The 16,898-nt window shown below is 38.7% G+C and overlaps 2 protein-coding genes across 3 annotated transcripts in view; one reads left to right on the forward strand and one right to left on the reverse strand.

Annotated features, from left to right (window-relative positions):
* Positions 1-5,033, forward strand: part of LOC122644028 (CDPK-related kinase 3) — a 65,402-nt gene extending 60,369 nt beyond the window's left edge. Inside the window, exons 10-12 of one of the 2 annotated variants that reach the window (XM_043837632.1) lie at positions 4,495-4,662; positions 4,746-4,915; positions 5,003-5,033. In XM_043837632.1, coding sequence (XP_043693567.1) covers positions 4,495-4,662; positions 4,746-4,892 — 315 coding nt within the window. In that variant the 3' untranslated portion in view covers positions 4,893-4,915; positions 5,003-5,033. Of the gene's footprint in view, positions 1-4,494; positions 4,663-4,745 lie in introns of both variants that reach the window. The other variant, XM_043837627.1, reaches the window with a different exon arrangement.
* A 10,850-nt stretch (positions 5,034-15,883) lies between these two features.
* LOC122639387 (auxin-responsive protein SAUR32-like) lies at positions 15,884-16,659 on the reverse strand. Its single transcript, XM_043832238.1, has one exon. It carries the CDS (start codon positions 16,304-16,306, stop codon positions 15,938-15,940), a length of 369 nt encoding a protein of 122 aa, XP_043688173.1. The 5' UTR covers positions 16,307-16,659; the 3' UTR covers positions 15,884-15,937.
* Between the last annotated feature and the right edge of the window lie 239 nt (positions 16,660-16,898).

Below are 16,898 nucleotides of genomic sequence, written 5' to 3' on the forward strand. Positions count from 1 at the left end.
GGTTGAAGAAAATCTCATAAAGCGAGTTTCTTATTTTAATTCTTATCTCTATGTTTCCAGGAATACCCTTCTTTTTATCTGTATTTCATTCTTATCCTTATCTTAACATTCATTCCTAGTTGACCCTCCCTCAATAAATATTAATTCCTCATTTGTCCATTCTCCCATTTAACTATCAAACTGCCCCCTGAAAATTCTGGTAAATTACAAGATTGCCACTGGTTATTAGATTTGAGCTATTTATTGTCTAGGTGGGCCCACAAGTGATCCAAAACGAGTTTCAGAACCCCGGATCCAAATCACTGCCTGTCCTAAAAAATTCAGCCCCATCTGACCTGCCACATGGCAGATCTAAGTGCCCATTAAAGAAATCCTTACCTTAATGTTCATGTAGGAAAACCAGGTCCATAAATGAATACCAAAAACCACTAGTTCTGTTATACTTAAAACAGCAATAGGTCACGTGCATATGGCTTGGTAGTCTCTCTCTTTCTTCTCTTGCATGAGGTTGGTCTTTAAGCAATCTTGATGTAGTTTCATGAACAAGTTTTATGTTTAATTAACCTTAATCAGTTTCTATATATGTCAGCATCACATTCCTTTTTTTTTGGGGGACTAAATTGCAGTGTGTTTATAGCAACCCAAACATGACTTTTGTATTAAGTTCAATAAATTGGTCATTTTGTCATGTTTCAACATGTTTGTTCAGTTGTGTTTGGTTTGTGGTACCTGGTTATATGCACATCTTGACAAGGATGAACCTGTCACACGGTACTTGATACCCCTGATTTTCTCAGACATTTTGCGAATCATTGCAAGAGTTCTTTATTAATTGATAGTAAAAAAGTAAACATCTCTTTGGGTTGACCGCCTTATTGCTTAAATGAAGTTCATTCAGAAATTCAGTGTGTAACATACTGACATTGACAAATTCTGAATTCATAAGTGGGTGAGAAATCATTCGTCTGTTTAGGAACATTCAATATTCGAGGCTGAAAGATTTTGCTTCTTATCCTTTCCAAAGTGTTTACTGTGGTTATCCTGTAGCCTGAGAGAAATTATTGGGTGCAACTTCTTGTCACCAAAGTGGTGAACTAAGAAGTTGTGACCTTCTTTAATTGCCCCTTGTCTTATTCCCAAAAGTAATTTAATGCAAGGGTACAAGAGGGTTTTCGAAAAGTTAAAAGTTATTTAATGTAGTAAATAATGAAGTATTTATGTAAATGACAGTATATACTCGTTGAAAAAAAATGTGTTAACTTAAAATGGCAAAAAAGTAAGGTTACAAATTCTTAGTTAATCACACTTTGGTTACACTTAAGATTTTCTCAACAGGAGGAGGCACTAAATAATATTTAGACTAGGCGATCCGCCACACTGAAATGGTAGCTGTCCGGCCTCCCTGGTGTGGTGCCTTTGCCACCCAGTCCCCATCCCTCCCCTCCCCCCATCCTTGATCCCATTGTCCCTTCTCTCCCCGCTTCCCCTGACCCTACCACCCCTTCTCCTCCCCCTCCTGGTAAGCTACCCTTGAGTTCTCTGTTCTTCCGCCTGCTAGGGTGGGTCACCCCCTCCATTTTGTTCGGCCATCCATCGTTGGGTCCACCAAGGTGGCCTGGCCTTTGGAATTGCTAGAAGTCGAAGCAGTGAAATGGAAAATTATTTTGTTGGGCATTTCATTGGAAACAGGCCGCCATTTCACATTGTCAAATTGTCTTTATCTATGCAATGGAAAATCTATGGATTGCTGGAAGCAACCTGCTGGATAGTGGCTACTTCATCTTCAAGTTCTCCGACGAAGATGAAAAGATGCGAGCTATGGAAGGAGGGCCTTGGCAAGTGGGAAAAAAAAGCCAATTTTGGCAATGGGGCTGGCTCCTCCACCTTCACCGTGTTGACCTTTCCTCCATTCCATTGTGGATCACCCTCCCTGGGTTGCCACTCCACTTCTGGAGCGAAGATGCTCTCAGCATCATAGGGTCGGTTGTAGGCAAACCCCTTTACTCTGATGGTTGCACCAAAAACATGGACCACCTCGCTTACATGAGGCTTTGCAGGGAAGTCTCAGCTGAAGTATCCCCTCCGTCCATTACTGTGGCAGATGATGAGGGCCACTCCTTTGAGCAAGCAGTTCACTTCGGATGGCTCCCTCCTCTCTCTGAGGTCTGGAAGCTTTTCGGCCACGATTCCTGGCACTGTGCTCCTAGGTCTTCTCCTTCTTCTGCGCCCCTGTTGCAACTTAGTCAGTCTCTAATTCCGATGCCCCAAGCCTCCATCGCTCCTCCATTTATCCCCCTCCCTCTCTCCCCCTTCATGGCCTTTGGTCTCCTAGCCGAGGCCGTAGGAAAAGCCGTCGTCGGTGAGACAAAAGCCAAAAGTACAAGCCAGCCTCTGGTTCTCCTCCGTTGTGTGGTCAGGCCTCAGATGCTCCTCCACACCCATCGGTTCTTCCCCTTGCTTCTAGGACTCTTAGTCCAAACTCTTTCTCGATTCTGCTATCGGCCTCTACCTCTGCTGACAGCACCTCTGCCCCCCTTCTCCCTCAGCTTTACCAACCCAAGTCGATACTCCTCCTGACATCCCTGCTGCCCTGTTGCCGATACGTTGACATCCTCAGCCCTTGAGAACCGCTCCTCCTCCAGCAACGATGTCAGGTCTCAGATCTGTCGCTAAGTTGGGATTGTCTCCTCTGCTATTGCTACCGGTCATCCAATCCTCAATCTTTCACCTTCCGCCCTGGCGCGGTGGCGCCTGATCCTCCTTCGCTGCTCCCATCATGTTTGCATGTGGTGGTTAACTCTGCAACCCTGACCCCTGCTGCTGTTCCCGTCAACCCACTTCCCCAAACGAAAGCCTATTTCGACTGGTCTACATCGTCCTCCAGCCCACGCCTCCTCGAACCACTCCCCTTCCTCTGCTCTGCAGATCGCAATCTTGCCTCCTTCCGTGTAGCTTCACCTTCCTTGGTCGAGTCCTCTCCCTGCCCTCCATCCCACCCCTTTGAGTCAGACCACCCACCCTTATTTTGCCCTCCCCAACGTTATCCCAGAGGCTTCTGACCCTCCTACCTTTTTTTCTATTGGGCCTTTGAGCGGCCTACCCCAACCCATCTATCCCAGCCCACTTGGTCCCCATATCGAAACACCCCTTGCCTCAGGCCCTCCCGTTGTTTCTAACTGTATTGGGCTTAGCCCCCAGTCCGTCTTACTCCATCCCTTCCTCCCTAATCCCAGCCAAGCCTCAACCCCTTCCCCTCCCGTGTCCCTCGTCTCCACCCCTTTCTCCACGGGCTCTTCTTCCCCCCCCCCCCCCCCCTCTTTGTTCAACCCCTTGTCTCATCCAGGCCCTTGTTATCCCCCATCCCCTCCCCTTCTTTTTTACTGCTGGTGCTGGCTCGACACTAGCTCCCCTCCTTATCCCAAGAAGCGGCCCCTGGACTCAATGAGAAGATTTTGCCTCTTAAGTAGGGATATCTGTGATCACGTCCTTTGCTGGGACAAGTAGGCGCAATTTATGGGCTCTCTTGTATTCTGCAGATTTCTCTCTTGAGGGTTGTGCACTTTCTTTCTAGGCGGGGTTGCTTTCCCATATGAGTTTGGTTGATTTTGGTTCGTAGTGTTTTGTTGGGGTTCTTCCCCTTCACTTCTTCAAGCCCATTGTGTTCCCCTTTGAAAAGGTAGTGTTGAAATTTATTGATTGTTTGTTTGTTCTCTCCCCCTACCCCTTTCTCTTTCCTTTGGTTATGAATTTTTTATTCATTCCAAAAAATAAAAAATTAAAAGATTTTCCCATTATTATTATATCTGGTCAGCCCAATAATCTGCCATGTGGCATGTCAATTTGAGTTTGGAATTGGACATGTGGCCAATCCGTATGTGGAACTTTCCATTTTAATGGTGGGAAGGGAATTGCAACATCATCCTGCTACATGGTAGAAGTAAATGGGCCAACCGGATAAGCTTATATGGTTGGGCTGTGAAGTGATAATTTTCCCATATTATTATTATAGGCAAAATATTTCATGGTTGGGACAACCATGATTTCTTTATTGACAAAACTGTTGTGCCACGTGGAAGGATGATATGACAATTGTGGCAGTTGGATGTTTAGTGAATGGTCTGGATTAACTACTAATCAAATTCTACAACCAAATTCAATCATTTATCCTCTTTTGTAATGACAAACCCTCCTGTGTACATTCATGCATCCCTTTATTAACCTGCACATCCTTTTGGTAGTTCAGAAATTTTCAATACTTCAATGTGCCATGTAGTAAACTCCGTTTGACCTGAACGTTTGATACACGATTAGGGGACTGTGGGGTCTAAATGTCCACCAAATTTCAGCATCATACGACTTGCCACATGGCGGAAATTGGCCTGCCAACCAGCAATTACTTTCTGGTTGGGCCAGCAAAAAAATTTACTTGTGTTCTGGGGTATACAAAACTTACAACAATTGCTTAGTGGTGGCATTCTTAATTTTTTTTCTCAGATGGAACAACTCTCTCATCGAAAAATGGACTTTGAAGAGTTCTGCGCTGCAGCAATCAGCACATATCAACTGGAGGCTCTTGAAAAGTGGGAGCAGATTGCGAGTACAGCTTTTGAATATTTTGAACAGGAGGGAAACAGAGTTACATCAGTGGACGAATTGGCACGGGTATGTGTAGCTATGACCTCAAGCAAATGAATGATATTTGAATTCCCCTAGTGGTAAAACTTGATCAAAAATCATTTATGCAGGAAATGAATCTGGGCTCCACGGCTTACTCGATCCTTAATGACTGGATCAGAAGCTCTGATGGCAAGCTCAGTTTTCTTGGGTACACCAAATTTTTGCATGGTGTGACAATACGCAGCTCAAATACAAGACATCAGCCTTCCGCCTAGCTTGTGACATAATTGTTTCTAAGGTCTTGGCATGGAAAGGTTTGCAAATTCTTTCCCCCTCTTTTCTTGGGGTAGAAGTGTGTGTGTAAATGAATTTGTAGTTAATTCAGATGTGAGGCTCTCCGAGGCAATTCAAAATGATTTTGATCCACCCGGCAAGCAACCGCCGAACCTGCATCTGTGGCATCTCTCCTGTGTATACCAATGGATATGGGATTGCCAATCACCATGTTAATGGGCATACACCCCAATCATCAATGCTCGATCAAACCAATGTGGTAAAATTTATCTACCAGGAACCAACCCACCAAGAAGGGGTGACATTTTCCTAGGGAAAAAAAAAAAAAAGAAAAGCTATTTTTCATAGGTACTTTGAGGAGACCTGGTTGTACTTGGGATTGATTGGAGCATGTCAAATCTTTTGAGTTAACGGTGTTAACTTAAAACTTTGAAAAAAGAAAAAGACCATTTTAACCCTGTTATATCCTTCCATATAACCCATCTAATTAATTTATGATTCTACCCTTGAGAGGGGTCAAATTACCCATCTATCGCAACCTCTCATTTTCTTCTTTTCGCTCTCTTCCAATCTCTTCTTTTGTTCAATTCTCTTCTATATCCTCTCCATATTCTAGATAAAACTTCGATCTATACCTGAGTGGGAAACAAAAATAGTAGATTTCTCTACAAGATTCAGTAGTTTCAGTACTAAATTTACAAAGCAAAAAGTTCAGTAACAGGTGGAACACAAAGAGGAAGAGACTCGTAGAAATACCCACAATCACCACAATCCATTCACTACTTGGGTGTTTCTGTCCTTGAGTAGAGCTTTTTCTCAAGTATTTCTTGGCTTTCCCATCCACAGCGTACACCTTGTAGCTAGCAACCCTCTTCTTCCTCTGCAGCTCAGAATCCATGTCGGTGCCTGAAGCTGGAGAGGTGGAAATCCCTAGGTTTTCCGTTAATGGTGAAAGCATCGGAAAGGCTTGGTTTTGGGGGGGGGGGGGGTTTGTTTTGCAAAGAAGGGAAAAATGGTAAGTTTGCCCTTCTTCAGGGGTAGTTTTGCCAATTAGTAAAATCTAACGTCATCATTTAACAGGGATCAACTAACGGGGTGGATCACTTTGATATTTTAATTTTTAAAAGTGGAAAGGTACATGTATTTTTTTTTTATTAAAAAAAAAAACGTGAGAGTTGCATGAGTTACGGGCTAGTTCCAAGGGTAAAACTGTAAAAGTACTTTACTCCTTTATTTATGCATCAATGGCCATAGATGCGTGTGCCATAGTTCTAGCACGATGGTAAACCCTAATATGAAAAAAAAGGGGTTTCGCTAACCTCACGAATGACATCTAAATGCAGTAATGTATCGCATCTAGTACTTGGAAAATGGAGTGCTTATTTTTGGTAGGTAGAACAACCTTGATTAAATCTGTTCTAAAATCAATCTCTACCTACCAGGTGTGTCTTTTTTTATTTCCTTCTCTTTGTCGGGAACTTGACTACATCCAAAGCCAGTTCTAGTGGGGTCATTCTAGGGATAAACGAACGTTTTATTCCATCTCTTGGAATAAGCTATGTCGACCTAAAACTCTTAGGGGTTTAGCTATTTCGTAGAGATGACATTCATAACAAAGCTCTGCCTTCTCAACTTATATTGGTGGATTCGGACAAAGCCGTCTTCTGTCTGGGTAAAATTGTTCCGTGCTAAATATTTTTTTCAAACTTCTTCCCCTTTCAGTCCCAAGAAAAATGATATGCTTTGTATTTTGGAGGAGTATTCTAAATGTTTTGGCAGAATTTCGTAAATTGGTTTGTTGGAGGGTAGGTTCCGGTCCTAATATCAATATTTGGTCTAATCCATAGATTCCTATTTTTTTTTCAAATTTTTTTTTTGTGTGGATAAAGAGGCAGTCAATTCATCTTTCACTTATATGGCTCAGAGCTGATAGACCCCTCTCACTCTTGGAATTTATAGTTATTACAACCTCTCTTTCCCCCCTTCTTTATTAATTCATTATCAATATTTGTTTACCTATTTGGTTTTCAGGATCAATATTTCTGTCCAAAGTCCAAATCGGGTATATTAATTGCCAAATCAGCTGCCTGTCATCGGAAAACTATCTGCTCTATTTCCTGCTCGCTCTATTTCCCTAAGTGCCTCTAATAGAGGGTGGGGGTGGATCCCATCCAGGTAGTATGGTTGGGCAGGGGTAGGGTGGTCATTTCTCCCCTCTCCTATTTGAGGAACTTGAGGAAATAGAGCCGATAATGATCCACCTGTCATTCTAAACGTATTTAAGCTGCAAGCAGTTTGGGATTGAGAACAGATTTCTTGACTGGTAGTTCTTTCTAAGACCTGATTTTAAAATTTTTCAATAATCCTGATTTCTCTAGATCTGATTTACAATCTTTCTTGACCTTTGGTTCTATTATTATGTTTTTCATTTGGTTTGAAAGAAATTTTGTGGTTTTTAATTAAAAAAAAAAAACCAAATCCTGAGCATTTGATTTTTTATTTTACGTTGGTTTGCATGTATCACTTCATACACTTGTGAGAGTAATTATCTTGATTTTTTCTTTTTCCCCTGTCCAATTAAAAGCAGCAGATGATCGATTTTTCTTTATCATTGGTGACAGTTTCTTGCAGTCCTCTAAAGGAGGCGGATTGGGTTTCTTGGCTTTTCTTTAATGGTGATCAATTTAATGTAATTTGTGACTATGACCCTTTAGGTTCAGCTGTTGAAATCGAAGCAAAAACAATCGAAGAAAGTGTCAAGGTTGCAATTGAAAACGGCATCGAGCATCTAGAAATCTGGACAGACTCTAAACAATTAGTTACTTGGTTATCTTCTGAACAATTGACTTTTAAATATAAAACATATTCTTAGTACTCTTATTTCAGTTAGTTATTAAAGTTAGTAGTCGACATGTGGATCTTGCTCATAACTATACTTTATCAACACGTACTTTAAAACTCTCTTTTAGTAAATCTAAGAGCACTATTTTCTATACTCTTTAGTTTCTAATGAATATTTTTTTTCTTCATTAAAAAAAAACAAAAAAAACAAAAAAAACTCACAAATGACATTAAAGATTGTTCATGGTCCTATCCAAGCATGTATGATGGTATCTTAGTCATTGTTTTTGGTTTTTTCTATTTTTTGGTGAACTATATCTTAGTCATTGGGAAACTTGTAAAACGTGTGGAATAACATATAAGTTATTTTTCTGAGATGTGAGTAGATTGACTTTACTTACAATTCCCATGATCACTAACATTTCTTGCATCTTATTACATATAAACAAAAGCAAATTTACTTCAGAGGATTTTGTTAATTTGCTTTCTATAGTTTGTATCCTGCTTAATTTTTAAATAAATTTTAATTTCATAAAAATAAAAAAAAAAAAAAAAAAAAGTTTTGCTAACAGCGCAGATTGCTCATGGTCCTATCTTGGAATTTTGAACACCCCTTGGTTCTGTTAACCTTGTCAACAAGGTGTATAAAAAAAAAATTATATATATATTGGAATTGTTTGAATGACACATACAGCTAGCTATATTTAAAAGGAGAGGGTTGGGCATGTTGCTCGATTTTTGCAAGTTATCGGTATGCACCAATAAGGAGTGCGGGATGGGCTGAGCAGGGGTATCATTTTACAAGGGGTGTTGAGAGAGACAAACACATGACTTGGCAGCCCAATGGCGTTCTCAGCCTTTTCCCATTTTACTTTAGTAACCAAAATTTTTTTTTCTTGTTACTTTTTTTATTCTCAAAAGTTAAAGTTTTCAAAATAATTTAAAAATATTTGTATCATTGTGTCATTATCAAGAGTTGTTATTTTTACACATTTTTCAGAATTTTACCCTAGTAAAAATTAAATATGTTATACTAAAAGGATAAGAAAATAAGACTATAAATTATTTGACACCGGTGTCAAGAAAAAAAGGATAAAGTTTCCCTCCACCCATAGTGGACGGTTCATCCACCATCCTAAGATTCATAAACCCCTCCTAAAGTTTTTGTATGTTCTAAAATACCCTCTCAATACCCATTCTCGCCCTCGCCCTCTCCGTCTCCCACCCCTCGATGAATGGGGGGTGGAGCCCAGGAAACTCAATCCATAAGAAAATCTCTTATTTGAAAAATGAATTGACTAATTAGGTTCCGTGGATCTATAAGGTTTGCATAATTGTCCAAGAGATGTTTTCCCCTACACTTTTTCCTGTTTGCCCAAGATAAGCCTCTTATCTATAATCCGAAGAGGCCGTCTTTTTTTTGTTTTGGGTAGAAGAAGAGGCCGTCTTTGACTTCATTAAAATATGAAGCCGAGAGATAATCAAAAGTTTAGAGCGTGTGTGATCTGTCCCAATTGGAGGGTTCGGATATAAAATCAAAGATAGCCGTTTTAATTGATTGCCATCAAATGTATTTTGACACTAATCATTAATCATGTCATATTTAGAATTTGAAAAGAGTTAAAACTTTTGCCAAGAAAGAGTAAACAAATTAATAAGAAGGGGTTAGCGTGCTTTGGTATGTGATGGGGATATTAATCCTTCCTTCTATCTTTTGGAGAACCCATTACTCCATAGTCAAAAAAACAAAAAAACAAAAAAAATGCTCCACTTGAGCCTTCAAACAGTTTTGTCAACACAAACAATCATATTGCCTTTAGAAATTGAACAAATAATGTAAAAGTAAACGAGAAAAAGTTGGGAAAATTATTTGCAACTTCCAAGTGGATTTTAATTGACTTTGAAATGGAAACTCAGATCCATTATATTATATTGTTTAAGACTGAGTCTTCTTTAAGCCATGGTCAAGGTGGAATTCCTTCACTGATGGTCATCATTGTGATTAGACGGGAATTGAGTTTTAGTGTATGGTATCAGTACCACCGATAGCAATATCGATACGGATCAGACCATTTTGCCACTCAAAATGCTGATATGGGTTTATTGGATCATTTTGCCCTCCCCCAGTTTAGATACCATCAATTTGGTATCGGTCAGGTATCGCAATACATTCGATTCAATTCCAATACCTAAAATCATGAATGATTGGGAGGGAACAGTGAAGGCCATTTTGGACCTTCAACATATAGAGGGAAATAATGATGAATTTAGATTTATGGATGAATCCTCATCTTCAGGTGAAAGAAAACTTTCTCTTATTATTTATCCAAGATTTATGTGAAAATGATCTTGAAAATGTTTGGCTTGAACATGTTTAGCTATCATTTATTATGATAATCCACATTTATGGATCCAATCTAATTAGAAGAGAAGATGAGACAAACTTGTGGGTCATATAGCACTGACCTTGAGAGAGACATGTATCGCTATCTTTTGGCACTGATGATATGAGTGAAGACAGATAGACCTAGCTCAAAATCTTTTAGGGGCTTACCAAACCCTACCTTATACTCTTTTCGTTGTACTAATCTTACTAAATCCTGCCTTAAACTCTTTTAATTGCACTAATCTTACTAAATCCTACCTTAAACTCTTTTAGCTATGTAAGTAAGAATAATCTTTGCGTTTCAAGCTCAAACTCCTCTGCATGACCCCACCCAAGTTTGGCCATATCAGCAACAAGCATCATAATAATTCCATCCAAACAATCTTGATTTGAATTTTTAACAACCATGTTCAATTAGCCCTCAATTCCTTAAGGTTTTAGCTCGTCTCCAGGGAACTCAGCACACCCAGGGTGCTGTCAGCTGTTGGGCTGTGTCGCGCACATCCTTAGGCATGCGCCAAGATGTGTGCGGCATAGCTCAGCCGCTGGATGTCCCCTGGTAGTACCCTGGGTGCTGGGCTCCTTGAAGACGATCCTGATCCTTAAAACTCACTGGGATGGAAGGAAAAAATCATACCTCCATTGCCAACTATATCTGCCACCTCAAACTATTTGCCATATTACTCACATAATATTCTAATGAAATTAACTATAATCAAGTTTAAATTTAAACATTTCTGAATTAATTACTGAGTCTGAGTCAGTCTATGAAAGATGTCTAAAAAATATATATACTTTATTTGGTGAGGGAGGTGTTGAGATGTTGGGAGATAAAAGAGTTATAGTCTTACATTGATTCGTTCAGATCCTTTGTATCATATTTTTGAAGAGTTATTTCCACTTAAGGTTTTGGGTTAGACTCTCCTATAGAAGGAAAGGGTTGTAGCGTAGAATCGAATTTACCATAATTTAGCCCCACTGTCGGGTAGGATGACACTTTGTAGTCTCTAAAAATGGAAACAAAATTTCACATACCAGACACGAAGAGAGAGAACTCTTCATTTTTTTCTACAATGTAGATATGTAACCTCTACTTGTTTCTCATGCTAAGCTATAGTAACTTTACTTTTAGAACCACTTACCAAAAAAAACATAAAACATTACTTTTAGAACCTAGTTTTCCTGCATCCACAGTGAATGAGAATTTTTTAACCGAAAAAATTGAGATGGGCGTGGATGGGTATCGTGAGAGTATTTTGATGAAAATACTAAAATCTTTTAGGGGTTTGTGAACCCTTGGATGGTGTGATGAATCTTTCCGCGTGGTGAATAAAAATTAATTTCTTTTGTCACTTCCATACTCCATTGACAATTATTAATTAAATCTTTCTCATTGTTTGTTGTATTTGTTAATGTTATTATTATTATGTTTGAAATTGTTTTGAGTGTTGCTCATTGTTAGTCATTATCATCTATTAGTATTTTATGTTAATTTAGTTTGTTATTCCATAAGTCAAAATCTTCATGGTTATATTATATTATAGGAGGAGGCTTTTCTAAGCAAATGGCACAGAGGGTCACACCATTGAGGAGTGACGAAATTGTTTTGTGGACAAGGAAGTGAGAAGTCATTTCAGGTTTTCATGTGTGTGTGTGTGAGAGAGAGAGAGAGAGAGAGGGAGAGGTGCTAACGTATCATCTATGATTGGCTCAGAGTACCTTTTCCCTATATTATTTTATACCATATTACATAAACCATATCTTATAAAAATAATTGGGAAAAATTTTCATACACAGCTATGTAAGCCGTGTATGTGAGAGGGTGGGAGTCTCAAGGCATTAATTAATGGGTGAGGATTTATAACTTTTCCAACTCTTTGTGAGTGAGGATACGATGGTGCATGCTTGCACGATTGTATATGAAAACTTTCCCTATTTAAAATAATATTATTTTTTAAAAACTATCTCTTCCGTAGTTTTGGGAAGATAAAAGGTTTGATATATAGGTTAGGTTTCTTTTACAAAGGCCAACTCTATATACATTTTTTGCAGCAAAAGCTTGAGTTAGGAAATTGGCAAAAATAAATAGTTTTGCCACATTTAGTGGTGAATTTCTGACGGAAAAAAAAAAACCCCCCACCTAAAAATTTCTTTAGCAAAGATTTTTGGACTTTTAGCTGGTAAGAAACCGCCGCTACAACTATGATTTTTGTAGTGAAGCCACATTTGTTCTGTTCCTACAATAGTTTTTGGTAACGTGGCCATAGATTATGAAAGATCATGTTTAAGAATCAATTCCCATTGAAGACAAAGAAAGTAAGTAGAAAATTCATTTTCTTTTTAAAAATTTTGGTTGGCCCCCTTGTTGTTATGTCCACACTTGAAGTCTTCCCCTGTTAACAAGTCATATATAGGTTCTGACTTAAGTTTGCAATTGTTTGAAATATATCTATGAAAAAGAACGCTACCTCATCGTGTGGTTCTTGCACCTAGACATAAAAACGTACAAAATTTCTCCTCATTTTCTCATAAAATAAAAAATCTCATCTAGACGGATACTCATATTTTTTTATACAAATTGAATCTCACAAACTGTTTGAATCTATAATTGATGTGAGAATCCTAAGTTTATACAGCTCAAAAGAGAAGAAAACAGGTCTTTTTGAGTTTATACAGTTCAAAAAAGACTGATGGGTCTCTTGTGGATCATCAAAGGAAGAGTATCTATCTCTATTTGTGGGTATTTATTATAAGGTCATGGTAAAAAGTTCTTTTCATGATCAAACATAGGAAAGCCTTCCTTGCTGAATTCTATCTCATGGGATCCACATGAACTTTTTATAAAGGGGCTCTTTTTGGAATTTATGAATCACATCCTATTTCAGCCTTTTATTTTAAATTTTTTTCTTTTTTCACTGAACTCTATTCATGGAAAAGAAAAGGAAATTGATATCATGAACCCATATGCTATAGAAAATAAAGAGCCACTCTCTTAGTGGTGTTTAAATCTAACTTGAACCGGTTGAACTGATCAAAATTGATCGAACAAAATCAAATCAAATTGAACCCTGTTGGGCGGTTATAAATTGAGGATTTTGGATACCGTTAAAAACTAAATTGATCAGGATTGTGTGTGGCATGCATTCTAGGTCGATTTTGCATTTTTGAACGGTTGTTTTGATTATCTGAAATCAAATCGTATTGATAAAAGAAATGGAAACCAAATCAATCACGAAACTAAAAACAATAAAAAAAAAAAAAAACTGTTTTATTATTATTTTTTGAAATACTTTAATGTAATACCGAAATCGAATCGAATTGAGAATAACCCAACAAGAGGAAACCAATAAAAGCTTGGATTAAAAGCAAATTTCAGCTTGGTCCAATATTAGAACGATATCGATTCAACCCAACCAAAACCTGATCTGATTGACTATCCTTACAATCTCTTGAAGATATTTGTACCTTCATTTCATTCGGGAAAGAAAAAAAAAAAAAACCTTTTACTTCAGCTATATGATGAAGGAAATCAACGGTTAAATAAGTCGGCCCTCTCTTAGATGAATCATTCATACTCTTGAGAGTTGATTCAATGACAATCTTCAAGGTGTGTGGTGGTCATTTTGAACGTCACTATGTATGGCTGTAGAAGGTGTATCGCACGTGCCCAGATAGCGATCTCAAAAAAAAAAAAAAATCTAAGGAGAGAGATTTCCAATCACAAATTTTGCAAAAGGATTCGTGAAGCCATGCTCCCATCACCCTGCAGGCGAGGCGAGGGTGGGGGCAAGCTTTAAAAATATTGAAGGAGACATTGATACTAGTGAGACTGACGGACCATATCCCCTTTCTCAAACATCGTTTAAGACAAGAAGAGCAAGATTCGTGTCACAAGGAGATTCCCCGATTGGTTTTTCAATATTACCTGGGACCCAGGTTGGTCCTAAAATTTTATTAATAATTCAACTAGAAAAGAGAATACAAAGGGGGATATAACCTTTATTATCCCAATCCAAAGAGTCTCACTCTCTCACATATCATTGGAACAAAAAATCGCTCGACAAAATAATTACATTGTTGAAGATCGGTAAGCCAACTTTGTCTTTACTAATAATCCAACGTAAATCTTGTGGGATACCTTGAACATCGTGGAAAGAAGAACCAACTAAAGAGACACAAGTTAAATTTGCCAAAAACTCTGCAATAAGATTGCTTTCATGATAAGTGAAGTGAATGCAAACACCAAGAGAGATGACCTCTTGAAACCAAAACCAACAACTCCATAGAGTACATTTCTTTTGTGTGACGAAACGCATAATCAAAATTGGATTCGAGCTAATAAAAAAACCGTGTAAACCCAAATAGATGCAAAATCGCAATCCGTCCAAAAGGACTCTCATTTCAGCGACCAAGTTAAAACAGATACCATACAAATTAGAGAAGACAACAATCAAAAATCCTTTGTTATCACGAATGATACCTCTACCACCACTCACTCCTGGATTACCCCTGCTCAACACCATAAACTATCATAAATACGTATGAACCACGTTGAAGCACTTCCCTATTTCAGCCCAGTACACCGGTAGAGACGAGACTGCAGTGTTTGCCACGCATCTCTCCAATCACTTGTGTGGGATCCGTTTAGGCCTTAGGAGCCTGGGGTGTCATAATCCAATCTAAACCGGTTGGACTAACTAGAACCAAACCGAACAAAATCAAATCAAACATAATGATGGAATGGCTCAACTAAAACAAGAGGAAACTGATATAAATCTGAACCAAATCAGATGATAATCGATCCAAACCGATTTTAAATTAATGGTTTTGTTTTGGATTGACCCAATACTTAGATCAAAACCGATTCAATCCAATCCAACCGTAACTCATGGATCAAGGTATCGGTATCGTATCAACGGTATCTGATACTAATACCTATAACCTTGGGAGGCTCCGTATCCAAGTTTCAATTCTCAACGGCAGAACAGTCCCTATTAATACCCTCTCAGGGCCCACCACCATGACCATAGAGTACCGGGGCTCCACTACGCACCTTCACCTACTCAACCGCCCCACTCCAAGTGCTTTTCCCCCAACCTATTCCCGATTTCCAGTACTCGTCAACCACCACTCATTTCATGGCATCCTCTTCTCATCATCTACCCAAAAGGAAACCAAAGATGCTTCCCGAAAAACTGAATTTCTTTCTTTTCTGAAGCAGTTCCAGTTCCGTTCTTATCTCTGTTCTTGCCATTCCAGAAAACTTTATGCGATCACCAGGAATTCGTAAGGGACAAATCAAAGCTAAGTTTTGTCCCTTCCTTTTTTTTCCTTAATCATAAAAAGAGCTTTTCTCTTTAGATCTCCTTCTTTCCCTCTCGTGACTCGTGAATCGCGAGTGTTGATAAATATTTAAGAATTTTTTTTTATTTTTTCAAATTAAAAAAAGAAAAAAGAAAAAAGAATACAGGTAGGGTTTTATGTTTTCTTCCCTATAACGACTCTTACAAGAATGACACAAAATCATAAATATTATCGCCAACTTTCGTCATCACAATCATCACCATCATTATACATCTTCTTTTTCTTCAATAATCAACCTAAGTGGAAAAATCAAACCAAAAAAAAAAAAAAAAAAGGAAACCCAAAAGAAAAAAAGAAAGAAAGAAAGAAAGAGATACAGAACCAGACTCAAAATTCCAAATTTACAGGACTATAAACTTCAAAACCAGACGAACCATCTGAGATAAAAGATAAACCTCATTAATGAATGAATGGATGGATGGATGGACAACACCTTCAAGCCCTGAAACACCCAGCAAGAGGAATATGATGGTGATGATTATGGTTGTGGGGAGGGTGATGGTGATGGTGGAAGGACTTCTCCTTATCAATGATACCTTGTACATGCCGAAATTCCTCCACCTGACAGGGAATAGTTATGGTGCCCTTCTGATCGAACCCATACTCGTCCTCTGCTTCCTTAAGCAACTGCATAAACAGAGGATGATTGATGTACATAACAGGGATGACGAACCTCTGCTGCTCCTCGCCTTGACCCACCATGATCGCAAGGCATCCCTTCGGGATTGCCTTAGGATCCTTCTTCCCGTGATGAAGCGGTAAATGCAGAGGAAAATTTAAGAGGGCTTTATCTCCGCTACCCATCTCTGAATCAATCAAGAATACTGTGAAAAACGAGAAAGAAAGAAACAAAAAACCAAAACCCTCTTCTTTCTTTACTGTGTGAGCTCTTCGATTGAATCCTTTACTACAAGAAGAAATAGATGGAGAAAGGCCAAGGATCAGAGCCAGACACAGCTAGCTTGAAAAGGTTAAGAGAAGAGTCGGTCAAAGATCTAGGAACGTTGTTGATCATGGTCGGTAAGACTGAAAGATCTAAAACATAACAACCAGAGAAGGTCGAGGAATTTGAAGGAGAAGGAAAATAGGTTGAAGGAGAGGTCTATTTGTACACGCAGCAACAGAGAACGGAGTTATCGTGTGTGAACTGTGGAGGGTTTCTTTTCTTCCTTTCCTGGCTTTATACTCAAAGTTTTGGGAGCGGAGCGAGGAGGGTCTACACTCTACAGTCTACGCGACAAGACAATAAAACTAACGGAACGGAACGGAACCGATCAAAGTTAAAAATGGAACCGACTTATTATCTTATTTTAATACGGAAGGAAAATAAACTAAACGACGTTTATCTTTATTATTTTTTTGGTTTACTATTTATCAAAACTATTTATATTTTTTA

The sequence above is a fragment of the Telopea speciosissima genome, chromosome 1, assembly GCF_018873765.1.
Source record: "Telopea speciosissima isolate NSW1024214 ecotype Mountain lineage chromosome 1, Tspe_v1, whole genome shotgun sequence".
NCBI lineage: Eukaryota > Viridiplantae > Streptophyta > Magnoliopsida > Proteales > Proteaceae > Telopea > Telopea speciosissima.